At 41.0% G+C, this 20,854-nt stretch overlaps 2 protein-coding genes across 2 annotated transcripts; both read right to left on the minus strand.

Moving 5' to 3' along the window:
• Window positions 1-8,697: 8,697 nt before the first annotated feature.
• rnaseh2a (ribonuclease H2, subunit A) lies at window positions 8,698-13,455 on the minus strand. Its single transcript, XM_070983666.1, has 9 exons — window positions 13,341-13,455; window positions 12,896-13,027; window positions 12,592-12,663; window positions 12,246-12,372; window positions 12,063-12,150; window positions 11,525-11,662; window positions 9,750-9,837; window positions 9,449-9,572; window positions 8,698-9,101 (listed from the first exon to the last, which is right to left on the minus strand). The coding sequence occupies exons 2-9, from the start codon at window positions 13,020-13,022 to the stop codon at window positions 8,939-8,941; spliced, it is 927 nt and encodes a 308-aa protein (XP_070839767.1). The 5' UTR covers window positions 13,023-13,027; window positions 13,341-13,455; the 3' UTR covers window positions 8,698-8,938.
• A 1,810-nt stretch (window positions 13,456-15,265) lies between these two features.
• LOC139342065 (transcription factor Sox-10-like) lies at window positions 15,266-19,689 on the minus strand. Its single transcript, XM_070978942.1, has 4 exons — window positions 19,560-19,689; window positions 18,497-19,169; window positions 17,824-18,095; window positions 15,266-17,610 (listed from the first exon to the last, which is right to left on the minus strand). Exons 2-4 carry the CDS (start codon window positions 18,937-18,939, stop codon window positions 16,826-16,828), a joined length of 1,500 nt encoding a protein of 499 aa, XP_070835043.1. The 5' UTR covers window positions 18,940-19,169; window positions 19,560-19,689; the 3' UTR covers window positions 15,266-16,825.
• Between the last annotated feature and the right edge of the window lie 1,165 nt (window positions 19,690-20,854).

Consider the following 20,854-nt stretch of genomic DNA (forward strand, 5'->3'; position numbering starts at 1 on the left):
CTGAAAGCTGCGCCTGCTAATTCAGACGTACCTCATTTATTACGTCTGTGCCCCTAAAGCGCATTTTAAAATCACCCAGTAATGAGTCTATGTAATTCAGCATCAGGCAGCATAAATCTTCACAAAATGATCATGTTAAGATATTCAAAGCATCGCAGCAACAGGGTTTCCTTTGACGCAATAACTAATTTAGTCGGCTGAAAGAAGCTCCTTCACACTGAGCAGTGATTTTGCGTATTTGAAGCTCTCAGTTTGCCTCTGTTGCTGTAATAATTCATTCGTGCGTACGTACATAGGAAAGTGCTACATCTCTCCTACGGCTCACCAGCGGCTGCTAAATGGCATTCAACCTACTATGATCTGACTTTGCAGCAGGGTTTGTGATTGCGATTGTGTTAAGAGGCGCATTGTTTACACTGTTTGCCATCTGTTCATTTTAATCACCAGCTCTATGTACGTTGCTTTGTCTCTTTCAGTGATCCATTACAACAGCATTACGTTCAATACACAAACCACGAAGCCACAATTCACACTCCATAAACCCTTTTCATGGCACGCATTATGACTGCCCGGGCAGGTCAGGTTCAACAATGAGATGTCAAAATGTCTGCTGTGAAAAAGGCCCATTTTGTACCGTAATTACTGCAAAACTATTCTTTCAGTCCCCGCGACCCCGAAAGGGATAAGTGGCATAGAAAATGGATGGATGGATGGATATTCTTTCAGTCTAAATATTTTGACATCTTAAAGGTGCAATGTATAAGTCAAATGAAAATCACTCTAAACAAATAGGGGGCAGCATATCGCTCGAGTAACCACTAATGGGAGAGACAGGGATGTCAGTCATCCCCAGTGTGGAAAACCAGCATGGAGAGCTGGAATATTTCCACATCTGACTCGGTGAATTAACGGTTTATATTCTTGGCAGTGCCCTTGACCAAAGCACTGTCTGAGAGCTGGAACTGGCCCCAAGGAGTCGCTCAGTGGCTGCCCTGTTTTCCTAATACTTAAAATGGGTTGCAGAGAATGAATTTCCCTGTGGCGATCAGTAAAGGATAACTTAACTTTCTTGAGATTTTGTGAGTTTATTTTGTTTGTTGATTTGACTTTTGAGATACAAAGTGGTGTGATGTCTTTAAAGTAACAAAAGTAACATCAAAACTGTTATTTCTTCACATTCTGTTGATAATTTCTTAATTTTTGAATGTTTTAAACTAAAATTCTTACCCTAACATCTCCCCATTACCCTCGATCATCTCCTTCTTTTGTCATCCTCATTTATACATGAACTCTTTTCTTCCTCAAATTTGCCGTTTAAAACCCCGGCTCCTTCCTCCTTCTCCCGGCTGCCAGCTTCTCCCCATTTCTAGCCCTGACTGTGCAGAAGTGGGTCACAGACTACAGCTGTGCTAAAAGCCTCGTCTGGGAAGAGGAGCTTCTCTAAATAAAACACTATATGATCAGCGGTCTCTGGGGTGCCTCATTATACATACATAAACCTAACTAAGATGGAGAGGAGAGGTGAAGGAGTTCAGGACAGAGGAGGTAATGTATATGCAGCTTGATTGGTTAAGTGGCTTTCTGGCCTTGTTGTCTCAGTAAAGACAGAAAGGAATTTCCGCTCGCATGTACATACTTTATATATTATACATCAAAGCTTTTCATCACAAACGATTCGATGGAAATACTCACAAGATACTTTGTCATGTTAGCTGAAGTTGAGTTAGAGAAGCTTTCCATGTGAACTCAATGTACTTTTGATCTACATGAAACTTCAGTCCTGTGACCTACTGTGTACTGTGGAGTACTGCAGAGTACTGTGTACTGTGATGTACTGTAGCTACTATTTACTGTGATGTGCTGTGTCCTGTGGAGTACTGTGTCCTGTGGAATACTGTGTACTGCAATTTACTGTCCTGTGAAGTACTGTGTCCTGTGACGTACTGTGTACTGTGATGTACTGTTTACTGTGATGTACTGTTTACTGTGGAGTACTGTGTACTGTGACGTACTGTGTACTGTGGAGTACTGTGACGTACTGTGCCCTGTGACGCACTGTGTACTGTGGAGTACTGCGTCCTGTGACGTACTGTTTACTGTGGAGTACTGTGTACTGTGAATTCTGTTGTGTCACCAGCAGTTGGTTTCAGTTGAACATGCTGTTGCTATAGCAACACCTACTGGCACAGTTCCATGGCTGGCAGTTTAACTGACAGTTAACATCCACCATTTTGTCAGATCTGTGACCAAGCAAATATTTACTGGTATCTTTTATCTCCTCTTCAAAAGCTCTTTGTGGAAGATAATCTGTAGCTACTCTTTTATTATTGTTATGGCTGTTCTGTAGCTGTGGACTTGATGATTGTTTACTGCTAAACCGGTTAGGCGTTATGTTAGCTGTCTGAGGCTAATGTGTTGCTAATAAAGCACTGTAGGTAACTGTTAAACGACAGCTGAGCTAACTGTTCTTTGTATGCTAGTCTTTTTCTTTTGGTGACGTGTGCACTGTATGTTTACTAGCTGAATTATTGTGTTGTAGCCTACTTCCTTCAGGGGGTCTTTCACTGGTCATGTTTCTTTCTGGCATAAGAATTAATCTTTGAATTTGTGATCCAGCTTCTATGTTTTTTCGCTAGCTGTATGGCTAAAAATGAGTAAGCATAGTACCCAGAGGATGAAGTCCAATGACTCTGTTGATTTACTAACTTTCCCTCTAGTGCCACCATGACAATAGCATTTAACACTAACAGAAATTATAAGGCAGCGCTTTTGTTTTTTAGGTATACAAAAGGCTCATTTCTCTTAAAATTTGTGCATAAATTCTCATCAGTGAGTGCTTCTCCTTTGGCAAGATAATCCATCCATGCGACAGGTGTGGCATCAAGATCAAGATTAAGATCCTGATTAAACAGCATGAATGTTGCACAGGTGTTTTTAGGATCAGTTAAGGATAGCTTAACTTTCTTGACATTTTGTGAGTTTATTTTGTTTGGTGTTTTCTTGGGCTGGTCAAAATTAAAAGTCGCTCTCTCTGACTGGTAATGGCTAGATTGCCATAAAATTTTCTACAGATTTGCAGGTCAGATCAGTTGTAAAGACTTTGGAGATCCTCTACTAACACGTCAAAAGTGCATTTCTTCAGTGAGATAGCTTGAAATCTGCTGGATGGATTGGCACAATCATTTCCAGACATTCATGCCTCCATGACAAGATGTCCTCATTACGTCCCTCTAGCACCACCAGGAGGTAGACATTTGTGCTTCTGGGTGAAAAGTCTGTTTGGTGGACTAACATGCAGTTTAGTCCATGCATTCAGGGTGTTTTTGATGTTTGGTAAATGGATTAACTTTAACAGTTTTCCTTTCCAATGAGCATCACAGCCTGACAGAGCCGCTGGCATGGCTGCAGACTCCTACTCTATAACAATACCTTCACCTGTTTATGGTATCTTCTCATTTGTAATCACCATCATACATTTGGAGTCCAATACTGTTTTCACAGTTGCTTCCATTAAAAACTACAAAGATTATCTCTGTCTAAAGCCTTTATTGGAGGTGTGTTTTGCTTGCAGCATAGCTGTGCACCCACACAAATACTGAGGGCACAAGGCTGAATGTGCAAAATATCTGGTATTTGTTTCCCTCACACTTGGGTACAGTAAGTTTTACAAAATACAGTTTTAAAGTGTTTCTCATTTGCTTTAGTTAATCTAGATGCTGAGAACCCTGTAATGACATTAATTAAGTGAAACAGTGAAAAGTGAAAGTGATGGTGACTTTTACCTTCAGAGAAGATCAGAACCACCTTCTGTTTATAAATTCAGTGTATACAGTATATTGTAGTTAGAGACTGTTATTATGAGTATAAGTATATACATTTTCTAAATATATATTTTCTTATGTTTCAGATAAGATCTATCTATCTGATCTATCATCTGGTTAAACATTTCTCCTGACTCAGCCACTTCACTGTCTGGGTTTTAGTTAAATTGCTGTATATATGTTGAATGTACAAAATTTAACATTTGGCGCATCGTATTAACTTTCATGTAAGTGCATTTTGCTGGCATTGTCCTGGACCTCATGAATAGCCACATGTGAACCTTTAATAAGAAATAAAATATATATAAAGAGAGCAAAGGAGGAATATCAACACATGCAGGATGTATTGTACTAAATCAAATACATAAGAAATGCAAGCATCAACCGGCAGTAACACAGAAAAGATGTAATACTGGGATATTGTGGTCATCACTGAGTCACAGAAGCAGGTTCTTCATCACTTTTCATGCAGCACACCAGCACATGTTACATGCTCTCTATTTGATGCATTTTTTTGATTTTGATGTTCTCTTGAACAGACATGACTTATGAGACGCCTTCAGGTTTCCTAAGTCTAACACCCTCTGATGTCACTGAAACCTAACCCCGTCTTTTTTTAAAAAATAGTGCGTGAGAAGAGACCAATGTAAAAGTGAGAAAACATAAACTGCATTAAAAATAAAAGACCGCTTAAAAAAAGTAAGTAGCATCTTGCTCCAGTGCAACCTAGAGTCTTTCTCTCGTGTACTGAATTTTTGATATGGCTAGAAACTAGAGCAGCTTTCATTTTGAAGCAACAGGGACACCATGTGGAACACATTTGCTATTCCAATTAAAATGAGACACCATATGTTGAAAATGTTAGCACACCTGAGGGAGCTCAACAAAGACAGTTTAATGTGAAGGCCGGGTAGATAAGAAGCAGCTTTAGATCAGACTGCTCTATTTGAACCAGAAGCTAAGGGATATATATGCACTGACACACAGTGTAACAATTAAGTGATGACTTATGAGGAAAAGAATGATCTTTAAATCTGTGGCCAGGAAAATGTGATGTTAAAGAATCACTGACAGAGCCAGCGTGAAATGCCAAGCGGAAACTTCTGCAGTTTAATGAAGAAATCCTCAAAGGTCACTTAAACAGATGGTGACATTTACAAAATACATTTTGCCATCTGATGCTTTTAATAAGACGGTGCAGATTGTCTTTGATTTTATACTAAACAGAACATAATCAGTGACATTATCTTGACTTTTTAAGTACAAGTCCACCAGATACAGTGTTCTATACTGCACAATAGTTTATGCCCCTGCAGCATATTTACAAAACCTGAGCGTCATGTGTTTGGTCTGATTTCTTCTCCTAATGAGTCAAACAGATGACAGCATTCATCTGTACACACAAGTTAGGGAATACATATATGACTCAAAAGAAAATCTTGACTTGAACATGTCGCTAAAATGTATTCCTTGTCATTTTTTTCTGTAATCTAAACCTTTTTTTTTGTAGTTGAAGTATCTCCTATGACCACGGCTGTATCCCCACCACACATTCATTCATGAGAGCTTTCTGTGTCAGTAGTGGAAAAAAACCCGGCACAATCCAATTAGCTTAATTAAAGAGACGCCATAGAAAGAAACTGGGACTGTGTGTAACGACCTCAGGGATTAGACCTGCTGACCCCATGTGACCGGGGTCATGGCGAGGAGGAGCTGTCCTTGGCGCTGAAGTACAAGTTGCTGTTATGCATCTGCGCAGGGGACAGACGGGTTGTTTGTTTTCGGGAGGGTTAACTCGTTATCTCTGGATCACCTTGAGGAAACTTTATTCAAATTTAGCACAAACGTTCACCTGAACTCAGGGATGAACTGATTCAATTTTGGTAGTCAAAGGTCAAATGTCACCTCATAAAACATGTTTTAAACCACAACTTAAGAAGTCATATGCTAATTTTGACAAAACTAATGTCTAATGTCTCATAAGAAAAAAATATGAAGTGATGACATTTCATAATCAAAAGGGCAAAGGTCAACTTCACTGTGACATCACAATGTTCCGTAAAAACACTTTTCTGGCCTTTATTCAACACCATATCTCAGGAACAGAAGGGCAGATTGTGACCATACTTCACATTTGGTCAGACACTGAATTGGTGACTCCAATCTTTGGTGTCCACCTTCAAACTGTGCTGATTGTTTAGATCATTTGTGGTTGAAGATGTGTGTGAAGCATCCATGTTTTGTAGTTTCTTTGCAGCAATATCCATATTTGGTCTGAGGTGGTCTTGAATGTTCGCTCCAAAACAAAAGTATAATCTATGTACAGTGATATGAAATGGAGATAAGGAGCAAATTGTCACATTTGAGAAGCTTTAACCAGAACATGCTTTGCATTTTAGTATACCAATTGGCTTAAATGATGAATTCATTATCAAAGTTGCTGCTGATTAATGTCCTGACAGAGAACTCGTTTCAGCTGAGCTATTACAGTATGAGGAACACTATCCAACATCATCTTCCTGTTTAGCTCCTTTAATGTAGTGGGGAGATATTTTAGATAGAAAAATGTCGTGCTGTTGGCTAAAAGAGGACAGATTACTTATGATTTCAATACACCATATATTAACAGCTACATCAATACAACATAGATACATAATCTAGACTTTGACAAAATGAGAATTAAAGCTTTTAAAGGCAAACCATGTCCCTGGCTAGAGACACTAATAAAAATGTTAAATGAATTTACATGTCACTTTGAACTTTCAGGTTTTTGTTTTACTGTCTAATTGTCTTGTGGTGTTTCTCAACTCTCTTGTTTCATCTCAGGGATCCAACAGTATGTAAAAAACACAGTAAATACGATCCGGTCTTGGATAAATCTGCAGTGACTCATTGTGGCAGCCATCAATTACTGTAAATGGAAAAACAAACTAGCTGCCAAATATTAGCAGCCTCTAAGTTGCTTCCACTTATGTGTGCTGTGGTCCTTACCATCTGGGATATTTCTTCTGCTTAACAAAAACACTTGTGTAAACATCTGCCTTTGAGTTACTTTTGTGAAAATGTATAGAGAGCACTGTGGAGGAGTACCAGGCTTCTTCTCAGTTGTGACAAAGACCAGCGGCACCGATACAAACACGACCGACCCTCACCTCTGACAGGTGTCATCATTGTTTATGCCCTTTCCTAATTATGCTTACACAGCAGACTTGACTGTTTGCCAACTTCTGTCCATCCCATATACTCCATTCATTCACACTATGGAATGATGGCGGGTGATCTAATAGAATTAAAGCAGACAGTCTTACGCTGAAATAGATCACCACCTTAGCCCTCTGCTGGCATGGGTTAGCTATTTTTAATCCCACTGACGCAGTAGGAGACCAGGTTACTTAGAGGGATTAGGTAAGGAGCCTGGGAAGTTTATAAATGGAGGTAAAGGAAGGGATCAGGAAAGGAATCAGACAGAACACAACAGATCAGGACCTGCGGCGTACTGGTCGGGACAGAGATCCAGACACCTCCAGCTGAGGCTGCAGAGGAACCAACGTCTACCTGTGACCAGCTCGTGCTCTTTGCCTTCAGTTTCCACACGTCTGAGAAACATAAGCATGGAGTCCATGGCCCAGACGGTGACCACCACTGCAGCCTTTGACAGAGAGACTTTCCCCAGGAAAGTCCAGAGAATGACCCCCAGAGGAGCATCGTCTCATTTTGTGGGGAGCTCAATTGTGATCCTGTCCTCATTTGCAGTCTCCACTTTGGCTATGAACTGTGGGAAGAGGATCCAAGAGTCTCGAAACAAAGCCGACATGAACTAGCGACGGTGGACAGATGGACATGCCTTCATTTCTTATATCACCTTTCTTAAACTCAGCAAGTCAATGATACGTTTATTTTTCTGATGAAATCATGGACACCCCTTCTTGGCCAGCTGCCTTTTGTGTTCCTGTGGTGAAATGTGATGTGTACTATGTCACGCAGAGAGTTTTCTGTTTGTTCAAGTGTTACCTTGAAGCAAAAGCCTGGAGATTCAGAAGAGGATAAAGCTCTCAGGGGACATGAGACAGATCAACAACAGGAGAACACTGCTGAGAAAGACAAGCATTTGGCAACCATCCCCACATCAACCTATTGGATACCAAACATGCTTTGCTGGGTTAACAGAGATTACACTATGGCATTTCAAGTAGGGGAACAGTATGCAGTAATACCTTCAAACCTCATCCTCCGTTTGGCCTCATTCATGTAGCGAGCAGTTTCAAAATGTAAGATTTTAATAGTTAATCAAACATAATGAAAGCTAAAATTAGAATAAAACATTTTCAGTACTGGGTACTGCACCTCTGTAACTTTTTGGTGCTGACTGAAATGTGTCAAACTGTGGACCATTGAAAGCTCATCATTTCTCTTTGAAATTTATTACACATCTTAACTTCTTTGATTAGACAGTTGTAATTTCAACAACTATTTAGGCTGCACTTCATTCAGGCAGTGTTCTTGTATGTTCTGATGTATGCACCAAAACTTGTCTTTGCACAGCACAGTAGCTCAAATAATGTGATGAAGATGACGCACTATGATTTCAGTATATGTGGAAGAATCTGTCCTGAGTGGTTTTCATTCATTCATGTCATGTTGCAGAGGATACTTCACATTTGTTTCAGCCATCACAATGTGGTCGTGTGAAACACTGACAGTGCTTTTCATATTCTGGTGTATTTCATCCTATTGCCACGAGAGGGCAGTATTGACATTAAAGATGACAAAATGTAACCACTCGTCTTGCTTTATCCTTATATTTTTGCACGCTGAGTGTCCTGTATTAGGTGAAACTGACAATAAAGTTGACTCTGACTTTTGACATTTAATTTTTATAAAATTTTATATTTTATTTTAAAAACAAAGAAAGCAAATGAGTTTTAAACAGTACAGTACAAAACAGTACAAATAAAGACAGATCTGCAGCAGTGATACAAACGTCACACGTCTGCAATGTTTCATCAAAGTCCATCGACACCTGTGCTGAAGACCCAAATGTTTGGGCCGTGTATGAAAATCTTCCAAAGAGCTTCTGGTTTCCTGTATGTGTGCGCATGTCCTCTACTGTGTTGTCTTCAGAGTGTGTCAAGGCTCTTCAGCCTCCGATCAGTAAAGAATCGGTGTGTTTGGTGGGCCGGGTTTTGGTCTTTACCTGCAGCTGAAGAACTGAAGTAGGACAACATGGACTTGTTGTTCTGCCTCTGCGCTGCCCTCTCTCCATCCTCCTCATCATCCTCCCTGAGGACAGATTCAACAAAGAAATACTGATTTTTTCACTGTGGTTAGCACTCATCTCTTTAAGACGAATGACTTGCGCAGGCATTAAGCACGACCTGGAAATCAAAGGGGTTGGCTTCTATGGACTTGGGGAAAAGCAGCAAATAATTTTAATGCTTTCAGAAATGTTTTATCTGCTAACTAATAGCTAAAAAATGACACAGGCAGTAATTCTCTCTGAGCTGAATCATCAAGATACTGTAAATCATGTGTTAATGCTGGATTTCAACAGTAGTCTTCTCTAACTCCTTAAATCAGCCTCTGCTTTTTTTAACTTTTGCTCAAAATCAAGTGTGAAGGTTCTTTACCAGTGGACAGTCACACCCTTGCTGTCCATCAGGGTTTGGGCAGTGCTCCAGCTAAATCGAACAAACTGAGGGTAACCGAACACTGGGTCCAGATACTTCAGGAGCCATGCTTTAGTCTTGGGGTCTGAAAACGCAGGAAAAATATTGGTCTTGGTATCAGTTAATTTTTTTTTTATGTTATTAGTGACAGATTTTTCTAAAATGAATACCTGAAAAGTGTAAACGCAAACAAATGCTGATTTTCTCAAATAAGGATATCATTGTGGGAGGATTATAAATAGCTGTTGATTGTTCCTGTTACCATTGGGGTATCCTGAGCCGTAGTCTGAATCCACCTCTCCCAGGTCCTCAGCAAAGTTCCAGCCCTTTACAACCCGATCTCTAGCCACCTGAAAAATCAGCAAATTGCATCAGAGAAACTACTGACAGACTTTGCACAAAGCATAAACCGTGGACACTGAGGCTTTCATCACAGGAACATGTTCGCTTTGTAAGGCTGAAGTTACAGACTTCATATTCACACGAGGCAAAAAGGGAAGTAAAGAGCACTCATCTCCACTGCCTACAACACCTGCAGTCTGTACTCATCAGGCTAAAGAACACTTCCTTCACTATCTCACAACAAGATCAACTTCTTTCAATAAATACTCAAGGTAACGTCGCCGTCTTCTGGAGGTACAGTACTGTGGAGCTAGAGCTGGGCGATATGGCTGAAAACTCTATTGCGATATAAGTGTTTTATATTGGTCGATATCAATAACTATTGATATTTTTTATGACCTGTTTAAAATAAGGACCGGGAGAAAAATACATTCAATCTAAACATTTTTATTTTAAATTGAACCTTCCTCTGATTATAATCCCCTCAGCTATCAAGGCAGAAAGGAAAGGAAATGTCAACACAACCATGGAAAACACTCAAATAATAAATGTAAAAAAAAGTGTAAAAATGTAAACAGAGAGAAACCTGAGAACTTTTTTCTACAGGTTTAGTGCAGGAAGTTCACAAGCTGATTCACCTTCTGCTGAATAAAATGTTTTCAAATATGTGCAGTGTTTTGTAAACATAGCAGAAACTGAGGTAGACTTGACATCAGTAACAAACAAACAAACAAACAAACAAACAAACAAACATGACAGACAGCACAGTAAGACTGACTGAACTATAAAACCAGCCTTGACATATGAATAACTTTAGTCACTATTCTTACCCTAAACATACATGAACTATTCAATTATATTTTTATTGCAAGTGCGTTAAAAAAAATAATAATAAAAAAGTACGCGTAAGAGATGTTTATAACCTGGCTTCTCCTCAGTGCTCAGTGAAGCATGTCTTTAGCTATATGATATGCCGCTGCCTCCATTATGTCTTCGTGCCTTTTAGATGATTTGTCATCAGGCACTGAAGCAGATACCTCTGCATGGTGGTCTGCTGCTTGTGCGGTGATGCTGCGGTTGGCGGACGTTGGCGAATATGGCTGCGCTCCAAAGACTGAGCGCGGCTAAGGTGGTTAAATAAGTTTGTGGTATTACCGGTCTTGGTGGGGACGAAAGTCTTGCATAAGTTACAGACCACATTGGTCTGACTACGGTCCGACTTATAAAATCCAAAAAAATGCCATTCTGGCGAGCTGACTTTCCATGTTTTATTGACAATTTCTTTGCTCGCTGCAGCGCTCACTTTCTATTTCTCATCTCACTCCTCGCAAAGCATCAAACATGAGACAACAAGATGGTGCAACCGAACTTGATACTGTTACATGATTGGCGTGTTGGCGTGTCTCTCTCACTGATTAGCGATTACTCCCTACGTTGCTCGGTTACCTGAGAGCGAGTGCCTTTGTTCATGCAACCAACCTCGCTTCGCAACTTCAGGTTTCTTCCGATGAAGAAAAAAAATTATCGAATGTTTTATCGAACGCATTTTTATTGATATTGATGACGTGTCTATCGCGAGACATATCGCTATTGTTTTTATCGCCCAGCCCTATGTGGAGCTAACAAATGGTAACAATCAGAAACATGAACAGTAAGAGAAAGAAACTGAGATCCAGCTGGCTGGTGGTCACTAACCTTCGCACAGATACTGGCTGCACTGACAATGGGGAAGAGGGAGTCGGCCTTCGGCCTCACAGTCACCTCAATACCCGGGAACAGCTTGGAGAGTTTGTCCTCATACTTATCTGCTGGGCCAACAGTGTCCACAAATACCTGCAGAAACCCAGACAGGTCAAGTGAAATAGGAAAGAGCAAAGATGAATGAGAGAAATGAAGAGCACACATTTCACTGGGGCTGCAAAACTATGAGAAACATAAAGGTTTGATAACGAGGATGGCTACCTTATGGTCAAAATGCTATGCTTTTAAAGTAACAGGTTCAATCTAAAACACAATGGAGCTGTATTCAATTTGGTGATTTCTTACATTTTGATTCTCTGATGTTTAACATGTTGTATGTTTCATTAAGTTATCAATCAGACCTGACCCAGAACTGACACAAAGACCCTGTACTGACTGAATGAAAAGAGTTTGTGTAAAGCCAGCACAGGAGAAAATATGACCCTGACAATACAACAAAAACATTAGTGTGCACCTTCATCTGTTCACATACCTCTTTGATCTGTACTCCACAGTCCAAAGCATACTGTAATAGGCCGATGGCTGTATCGTGTGAAAGTGCGTTCAGGTTATATTTTGTCCTAACAAAAGCAGACGTTTTATCAGGGTGTGAATACAGAACACACTTTATGAAAAAGAGAACATGTGCATGATGCTGTGTGTGTGTGCCACATACCTCTGTAACATGCTGGTAGAGATAGTGTTTGGTGAGAGAATCTGCAGAGCCCAGCCAACATAACTTTTGGCTTCATCCAGTTTTTCGAAAAGATTTTCTCTTTCTGCCTCTGTTAGAGTCTTTGAATCTGATAAGGCGGAGACAAAATACATCTGTTTGTTTGTACAATATAAGAAGTAATATTACTGAGGACGCAATGAAGACTTTCATTTACCACTGTGGAAGGGAAAAATAATTCATTGCTTATTCTGCTTATGTATTTGTTAACAACTTAGTGAGTGAGGATGAGCTCAAAGCATCTCACCAACACATGCTATGCAACAGAGATATGGGCCAATAGGATTACCTGCCACTTTCAAGTTCTTCAGCTCCTCCTTTTTAGAAACTGGACAGAAACATATTCCATACACCATGGGCCCTGGATCACAAAACATGTACATACAGTAAATATATAAGCCACAAACCCTGGAACACAGTGAGTGTTAAAACAATTGGACAATGCTTTCAAGAAGTGGCTGACAGTAAATCAATTCATCTCCATAACAAATTATGGATGACTGCAACAGACGATGTGAGGAAGCAGTTTTATTAAAACGCTGTACGGTCTAAATTACGAAGATATTCTTTTCAACAAGTAAGTAACAGCATACCCAGCACAGGCCCCCTGCCTGCCTCATCAATGCCCAAACAACAGTCTTCAGTCCGGCAGACATCAGGGATCTGAGAAGCCAGTCTGCAGCTGACGGAGTTGTCTGATTCAAAAGGGCCAAGGTCCATGACAGCTGACGGAGAGGAAAACAGACACATATCAAACATTTATCTTATCACGTCCAAGTCCTGCTCGATGTACAACTCTGTCTTTAGCACTGAAACAAGGTGACTTGTCGCGTTAACTACAACTCCTGACAACCAGCCATTTTAGGTACACAGCTGCTAGAGACGTTAGCTTGCTCTTTCGCGCTGCTGATACGGTTTAAACTACTCACACTGACATTTTTTGTTGTCATGTCATGTTTAAGTGAATAATTTTGGCCGTTCAATGGAAACACTAAACTAACTAATTCTGTCATTAATATCAACAAAGCTCATTCTTACCTATTTCAGACGGTGACTAAACTCGTTACAACTTTGTATTATGCTTCTGTCTGCTACAGATTTGGCGCCCCGGGAATGACGTCACACCTTCTTCTTCTTCTTCTTCTTCTTCTTCTTCTTCTTCTTCTTCTTCTTCTTCTTCTTCTTTTCTTCTTCTTCTTCATTTTGGCACATTACCGCCACCAGTTGGTCTGGAGCCTGACCACACGCAAACGCAAGGTCTATGGCTATAAAAGGACGAATAAACAGGTAATAACTCTTTATATCCATATGTTTTGCTTTTAATCTGGTGCATGGCCAGGAATATGTTATCTTCAGTGGTAACCTTTCCATATGTAAAAGCATCAATAGCAGAATAGCTACAAGCAAAAGGCATTAAAGAGTACATAAGGAAAATATACTTAAGTAGGCTACTGATTAGACAAAATTGCCCCTTTCTGAGTGTTATATTACATTCTATATATCGTTTTATTCACTGGCTGTTAGTGATGAATTAACATGTAAAGAGCATGTTAATATTGCAGCTGGTCAAAGGGGAGCTAACTTTCACTATTTACTACTCATTACAAAAATATATGACCGGCCATCCTAAAATGTGATCCTATGCACCTAACACAATATTTCCCTCTGAATTTAAAGTGAAAGTGAAGTAAGATGACGCAGCAATACTCAAATAAAATGTTACCTCAGTGCAGTAAGTGAGTAAATGTACCTCCTACTTTCCACCACTCGTAATCTGAACAACTGGATTGATTTCACAAAAACAGCAATCCTTATTTTTTACACACTCATTTCACCTTCCCTCACTTTTTTGTATTGTATTTAGGACAGATCAAATTAATCAACATGCCTTCCCTTGCCAGATATGGCAAATGGACTTACCTGCAAAGACAAAAATGTTTCATATGGGTTAAAACTGGACACACATCCCATGAACCTGTCATGATCTGATGCCTGCTTTGGACAGTTGGTAATTCTACCAGGAAAGCAGATCAAAACTAAAAAAAATTGCTGCAGAAGATGAATTTTCCATGCTTTTTAAAATTTTACATCCTTGCTGATTTCCCCAGATTCCAAATTTTAGATCTTTCATAAAAAAAATATTATCTGACTTACAGTTCAAGGTTTATTTCTGCTTTATTATGTTTGTTTGTTTGTTTGTTTGTTTGTTTGTTTGTTTGTTTGTTGCAAAGTTAGGCTTAAAGCTGGAGCCACAGTAGCGGAGCTATTGTCTTTGATTTTTTTCTGTTTTTCTCTCTTCCCGCCTCATTATCTTATTTCTTTCCATGCTCACAACCATTTTTCAAATTCATACACCAAGTGCACCTTATGTCATTTATGATGTTTCTATGAAAAACAAGAGCTTTTTTTTTTTTTTTTTTTTGCAAAAATCTCTGTGCCTGTCATCATCTTCTTTTCTTTGTTTTGCATCTCTGTCAAACACAAAACCAGTACAATGAACCTGACATTTTGATTCTGGATGGGTTTTAGCAGCAGCTGAATGTGGAGGCATGGCGAGGCAGCTTCAGGTGGAGAGGAGAGGGCAGACTGAAAGGAAAGCCATGTACAAAAGTCCAAGTGTATGCTGGTTACTGAGCTGAAATTGGCCTTGCCTCTGGCTCTTTACACCCACCCCTTCTCTCTCTTTCTGTCCCTCTCCCTTGGTGAATAGCTCTCTTTGTTTTTCTCAGTAACACGCAGTCCCCAGCCGATTAAATGTGGGGAATTAGTAGTCAATTTTAGCCTACCACACACACAAACACTCTAAACAGCTTAGGTTGGTGGGGCACTGATTGTGTTGTTATTACAGTTCACACGTCAGCAGCGTGTTTTTAATTTATTATTTTGTTCACCCTTCACTTGCTCACTGCCCCATGCGTTATCTCCATCGCTGCTGCATAAAGTAACGCACTTACACAGGATGGTTTTTTTTTATAAATAAATTGATTTAATAGATGACAACAATAATATTTCAACATTGCTTTTCTTGTATGGAAGCAAAATACTCAAGTGAATGTATAGCAAACACTTTACAAAACTATCCAGAATTATACAAAATGGAAGAAGCAAAGGTGTGACACACAATGCATTATTACTTACATAACAATAATAACTACATGGTAAGAGGGTCAGTATAAAATGATAAAGTATGCATCACGTAATAAAGGTGAAGCCTGTGGTAATGACCATTAATCACATTGCTGAAGAGGAAGAGGGCTACTTGGGCACAATATAAGAAACAAACTGTAAAGACAAGAAACACGCTTTTGACCTACATGCAGTGCAGAACGATCGTACATGTGATTCTAATCCTTAAGTAGGACCCAAAGCTGGCCAATTATCTCAAGAGATTTGGTTGAGACTTTGTACTTATAGATTTTAACTCAATTATTGGATAAATCAGATGTGAATCAGAAAAATGTTAGGCACTTAAAAAGCAAAAAACAAAACAGAAAAACAAAACAAAAAAAAAAACTTAAGTGGAAGTTTACTGCTCTGAAATTTTGAATACCTTCAGCAGTACTTTAGCAGGTATCCAGAGATGAATTTGTCCTTTGCTATTGGCACAAAATGAGCAGAGCTGAGGTAAGCGTCCAAGACCGAGCAATAAGCTGAAATACATCTTAAAGAGCTCTCTTTCCCTCTCTTTTTCCTATTTTTCCCCTTAAATGTTTAATTCTTCAGTTCAGTAAAGTCAATGTAATGAAAGGACAGAAATCCAGAGTGCGACCTACAAGGAAAAAAGGTTGCAATTATCCTTTTCTGGCCACAAAAAAAACAACCCCGGGGTACATCTCGTAGAAACAAAACATGTATTTTCCCAAAGCAGTGGTGCAGATGTATTAGTGTAATATCAATTCAGTCACAATAAAGTTACACCCTAGGATATCAACAACGACAATAAACTTACTACTCATATAAAATAACACAAAAACATCAAAAACATCTGCTTTAGTTTGGTTAATAAAATCTGATTATGTCAGTCTAACCCCGTCGTCTGGGGGTCAAATCAGAGTCACTTGTCACTTCAACATGTGTCCACGCTCAGTGTCTCACTCGTCTAGCTCTCGTATACACACTTGCTGTACATCTCAACTTATAAGTTTATGATGGCACACATTTGTTAAGGTTTTATTTAATTTTGATTGGCTGTTGACCCATGATTCACACTTTATGTCCTGTGAGTCTGTGGCTGTTTCTGTTTTTTTTTTTTTTTAAACTGTATAAGGCCCCGTGGATGCATCTTGCATTATATTGGCTACAAAAGTAAAAACCTCTAATATAACATCAATATGGCACGGACACACACACACACACACACACACGCACGCACGCACGCACGCACGCACGCACACACACACACACACACACACACACACACACACACACACACACACACACAACCATTCACATATTTTCACTCCCACAGACACACAGATCCACTCACACACTTCCCATATTTCCCTCTGCTCAGCTGGTCTCCCTCAAGGTCTTGTGAGTGTGGTGTAAACAGGCTGCTCCCAGTGTGTGGGGCTGTGAGAGGGGGCCACGCTGGAGGGGTCTCCTATGGTAGTGTACAGAGGCCTCTGTGTAGGGCCCATGTAGGAGAAGGCTGAGTACAGCCCTGGTGCCTGGCTGGAGTGGGCATAGTATGCCCCAGGGGCCTGGTGCTCTCCATACTCAAACTGAGCCCTGGAGGCCAGCGAGGGGAAAGCAGAGCCATAATGAGGGAGGCTGAGCGGAGTGTAGGTGACGTGGGTGCCTGAGGAGGGAGAGGACGAGGCCTCGGCGTAGTGGCTCCCAGACCCAGACTCGCTCTTGATCTGGGCCTTGGAAGGGTCAGAGGAAGATGGAGAGGCCTGAGGCTGCTGCTGTTTGGAGAGCCAGGCAGAATGCCCGCTAGCAGCAGCCAGGGCGTAGGCGTAAGATGAGGCCGAGGATCCAGCTGCAGGGGCCCCGGTTGCACTCTGTGGGTGGCCATTTGGAGGAAGGTACTGGTCAAACTCGTTCACGTCAAATGGCTCGATGTTGGCCATCACCTCGTGGCTGATCTCGCCGATGTCCATGGTGCCAAAGTCGATGTGGGGTTTAGCACTCGATGATGATGGACCACCGGAAGACCCTTCAGCTCCCACCCCGAGGGCTCCCCTGGACCCCCCTGATCCTCCGGCTGCTCCTGCTGCCCCCTCCCTCTTGGCATCTGACAATTTCCCAGACTGGAGCTCTGTCTTTGGGGTGGTGGGGGGTGTGGGTGGGCTGTGACCCTGGCCTAGAGGAGAGAGGACAACATGACCAGATGAACTTTGACATCAGGTACAACAAAGTTTTTTTTGTCTCACATCAGTGTTACTTTGATGTAGGAATTATGGGTCAAATTATTTCTTTTTCTATGTTCCCCTTTTCCTTCCCATGACGTCTCTTGAAATATCAAAATAAAAATAATGATTTTTGTGTCCAGGCGCAGAACCTGTGAGCTACCTACCAGCAGGATGGTGGTGGTGATGGTGGTGATGGTGCAGGTCACCCAGGGGAGAGCCAGCCCCGCCATTGTGCTCCAGATGCAGGGTTTTGTAGTGTGACTGGGAGTGGCTGGCCTCCCCTTCCCCCTGGCTATCAGACTCGCTAGCAGGCGTTAGTTTGCCGTTTTTGCGCCTCCGGGGCTGGTACTTGTACTCCGGGTAGTCCTTCTTGTGCTGTTTCCTCAGCCTCTCCGCCTCCTCGATGAATGGTCTCTTGTCGTTCTCGTTCAGCAGCCTGGGGGGAGACAAACAAGCAGTGATTTTAGTCTCATAAGCCGTCTGCCTTAATGTGGAAGTATTTTCTTAGCATGCGTATAAAAATTAGAAATATTTTCCCTTTCAACCCCGTGCGTAACGGATAAATACAAGAGAAGATGAGGACAAAACGCGCCATTTAGGCCGTTGTAAATCTAAGTTTATTGCATATTACACATCATATAAAAGAAACGCAACAATAGAAAACTAGTTGTTTTCTGTTTCTATGTGTTTCCTTGTTTTTAATCACAAATTTGAGCTCATTATTTAACATGTTCAGTACATCCCCACGTACCCTATCCTTAACGCACAGACTACACAGGAAATGTGCCACTGTATGGCCACAGTGTTCTTTTACTGGGACAGTCGCCCCATACAAACCTCCACAGTTTGCCCAGGGTTTTGCTGAGCTCCGCGTTGTGCAGGTGAGGGTACTGGTCGGCCAGTTTCCTCCTCGCCGCTTGCGCCCACACCATGAACGCGTTCATGGGCCTCTTTACGTGGGGTTTCGCTTTGTTTCCGTTGTTTACGCGCACCGGCATAGGCACTAGTGTCCAGTCATATCCGTCCAGCACCTGACTGACCGCCTCCCTGATGCCGATCGGGAAGCGATCATCCTCTTCCTCTGATTTGACTCCGGATCTGCCTCCATCGTCTCCGCTGCCATCCGCGACACACAGCGCGGCCAGCTGCGGCGGCGGGCCGGTCAGAGGGGAGTCCTGGCCGGGTGGCGCTCCGGGTTGAGTCGGTGACAATGAGTGACCGTCGTCTGACCCTCCCGGACTCAGTTCCGCCTCAGACAGGCTGTGCTCCTCGCCAGACATTTTGTTTCAATTTCAGCTAACGACAACACAACCCTCGAATACAAAATTTGTTTCAGAGAGAGTCCAAAGTATTCAGTGCAATTCAGTCGTGTTAATTGAATAAGATGCCTGGAGTCTGTGACGGTCCCAGTTATTGCAGACTGTTCTCAGGCAAAGCCATACTGCTGCGTAAAAGTGTCCAAAACCTTCCACCGCTGGCTGGAAATCCGTTTCAGCAAAAGCAGTTACACCTAAAATCATACCAAAAGCATTTCAGTACCAATGAAGTTCACAGATGCAGAAAATTGTCATTTTTGTTTTCCTACGAATTGAACATGGCTTGTCAAGAGTTTTATCGGACTAAATGTGACAATATACCTACCTGCATATCTAGCTAATAATGATGATGATGGTGATGATGATAATAATAATGTTATTTGGACGAAAGGAGCGCTTCCAGAAGAATAATATTCCGCCCATAGAATAATTTAATTAAAGCCAAATTAACGCCCAAACTCTCCCAATTAAAAAAAAAATAACTGGAATACACCTGACACATAAATAGCGATATTAAACATTCTGTTGTATCTTATAAATTTCGTTTGTTTAAAAAAAAAAAAAAAAAAAATTGCATAACTTACCAGTTTAGATGTCCAGTGGTTCAACATGGGAGTGTGTGTGGCTGACTGTAGAGCCGATGAATGGCTGCTCTGTGTGGCAACACCGGAGCTTAAAGAGCGCCTTGTGAGAAGGACTGGGAGAAAAAAAAGTGATTGAAAGTGGAAAACATTCCCAGAGAGGCAGCATTCCAGCACACAATCAGCCCCGCCCCCCGGCACCACGCCGCGCCCCGATTGGTCCGCTAATTATCCCCCTGCGCTCTGATTGGCCGGCAGCAGCACACAGTTAATGCTCGTCTGTCCGTCGCTGCAACATTTCCAACAGAGAAGAGGTGAGATTTTACATCGGAGTGGCTTAAATGACTCTACAGTGCGGCCATTTAGTGGCAGGAGAAGGCCAGCTTTGTTGGACGTGTTGACATGTTATATCAAACAAATAAACAATCATGAGCAGAGTTATTGCCTCCTGTGGTCACGTTCCTCGAAAAAAAGGAAGAAAAAAAATCACCTCTGATTTGTAAAGTTCAGCTGTGATTGAACCTGATTCAGGAAATCAGGCTTGTAAGTTTGAGTTACAATCTTTAAAATGTAAAGAAATTTGGCAAATCTTTATCAGGGAGACGTACGTTCAGTAAATAAATAGCCAACTATATCATATTTTTAAAAGTAAAGACGAGAAAATAATTTAAGATAATTCACCAGGTATATGGGAATGGCCATATTTGGGTTAGTGAGCAATAATGTCATAAAATCAATGATAATTAATACAGCATCAACATGTTTTCTATCTAACCAAATCTCTAAATACATTATAAACTTAAAAAAACAAAAACCAACCAACCAACCAACCAAACAAACAAACAAACAAACAAAACAGAATAAAAGTATCCTTACTATGGCCTGTAAGCACAATGAATTAAATCATCAGTTAAAGCAACTTAAAGAAGGAGAAAAAATTAGAAACGACAGAGTAACTTCAGCAAAAATTAACAAATGCGCTGACAAATATTCACTCAAACCAATAATGTTTTTGTGTAAAGATACAACCCTTCTCAACACGCTCCTGGAAGAGTATTGATGTATTGATTGTCGTTAAAAAGCTACACACTGTGAATCCAGCTGCACCGCTGCATGTGTGCAGGTTCAACGGTGCAGCTGGTCTGTTGATCTACAGCACAATGCGTTTTAAAGCAAAGACTACACATCGCCTCTGATAGATTATTCAGTGACTGATGTCACTCTACAAAATGTTTCAATAGTACAATTGTGGTTACTCTCTATGTATGTGTGTGTATGTATCTGTGTGTTAGCCCATC

This window comes from Chaetodon trifascialis, chromosome 2, assembly GCF_039877785.1.
Source record: "Chaetodon trifascialis isolate fChaTrf1 chromosome 2, fChaTrf1.hap1, whole genome shotgun sequence".
In the NCBI taxonomy this organism is placed as follows: Eukaryota; Metazoa; Chordata; class Actinopteri; order Chaetodontiformes; family Chaetodontidae; genus Chaetodon; species Chaetodon trifascialis.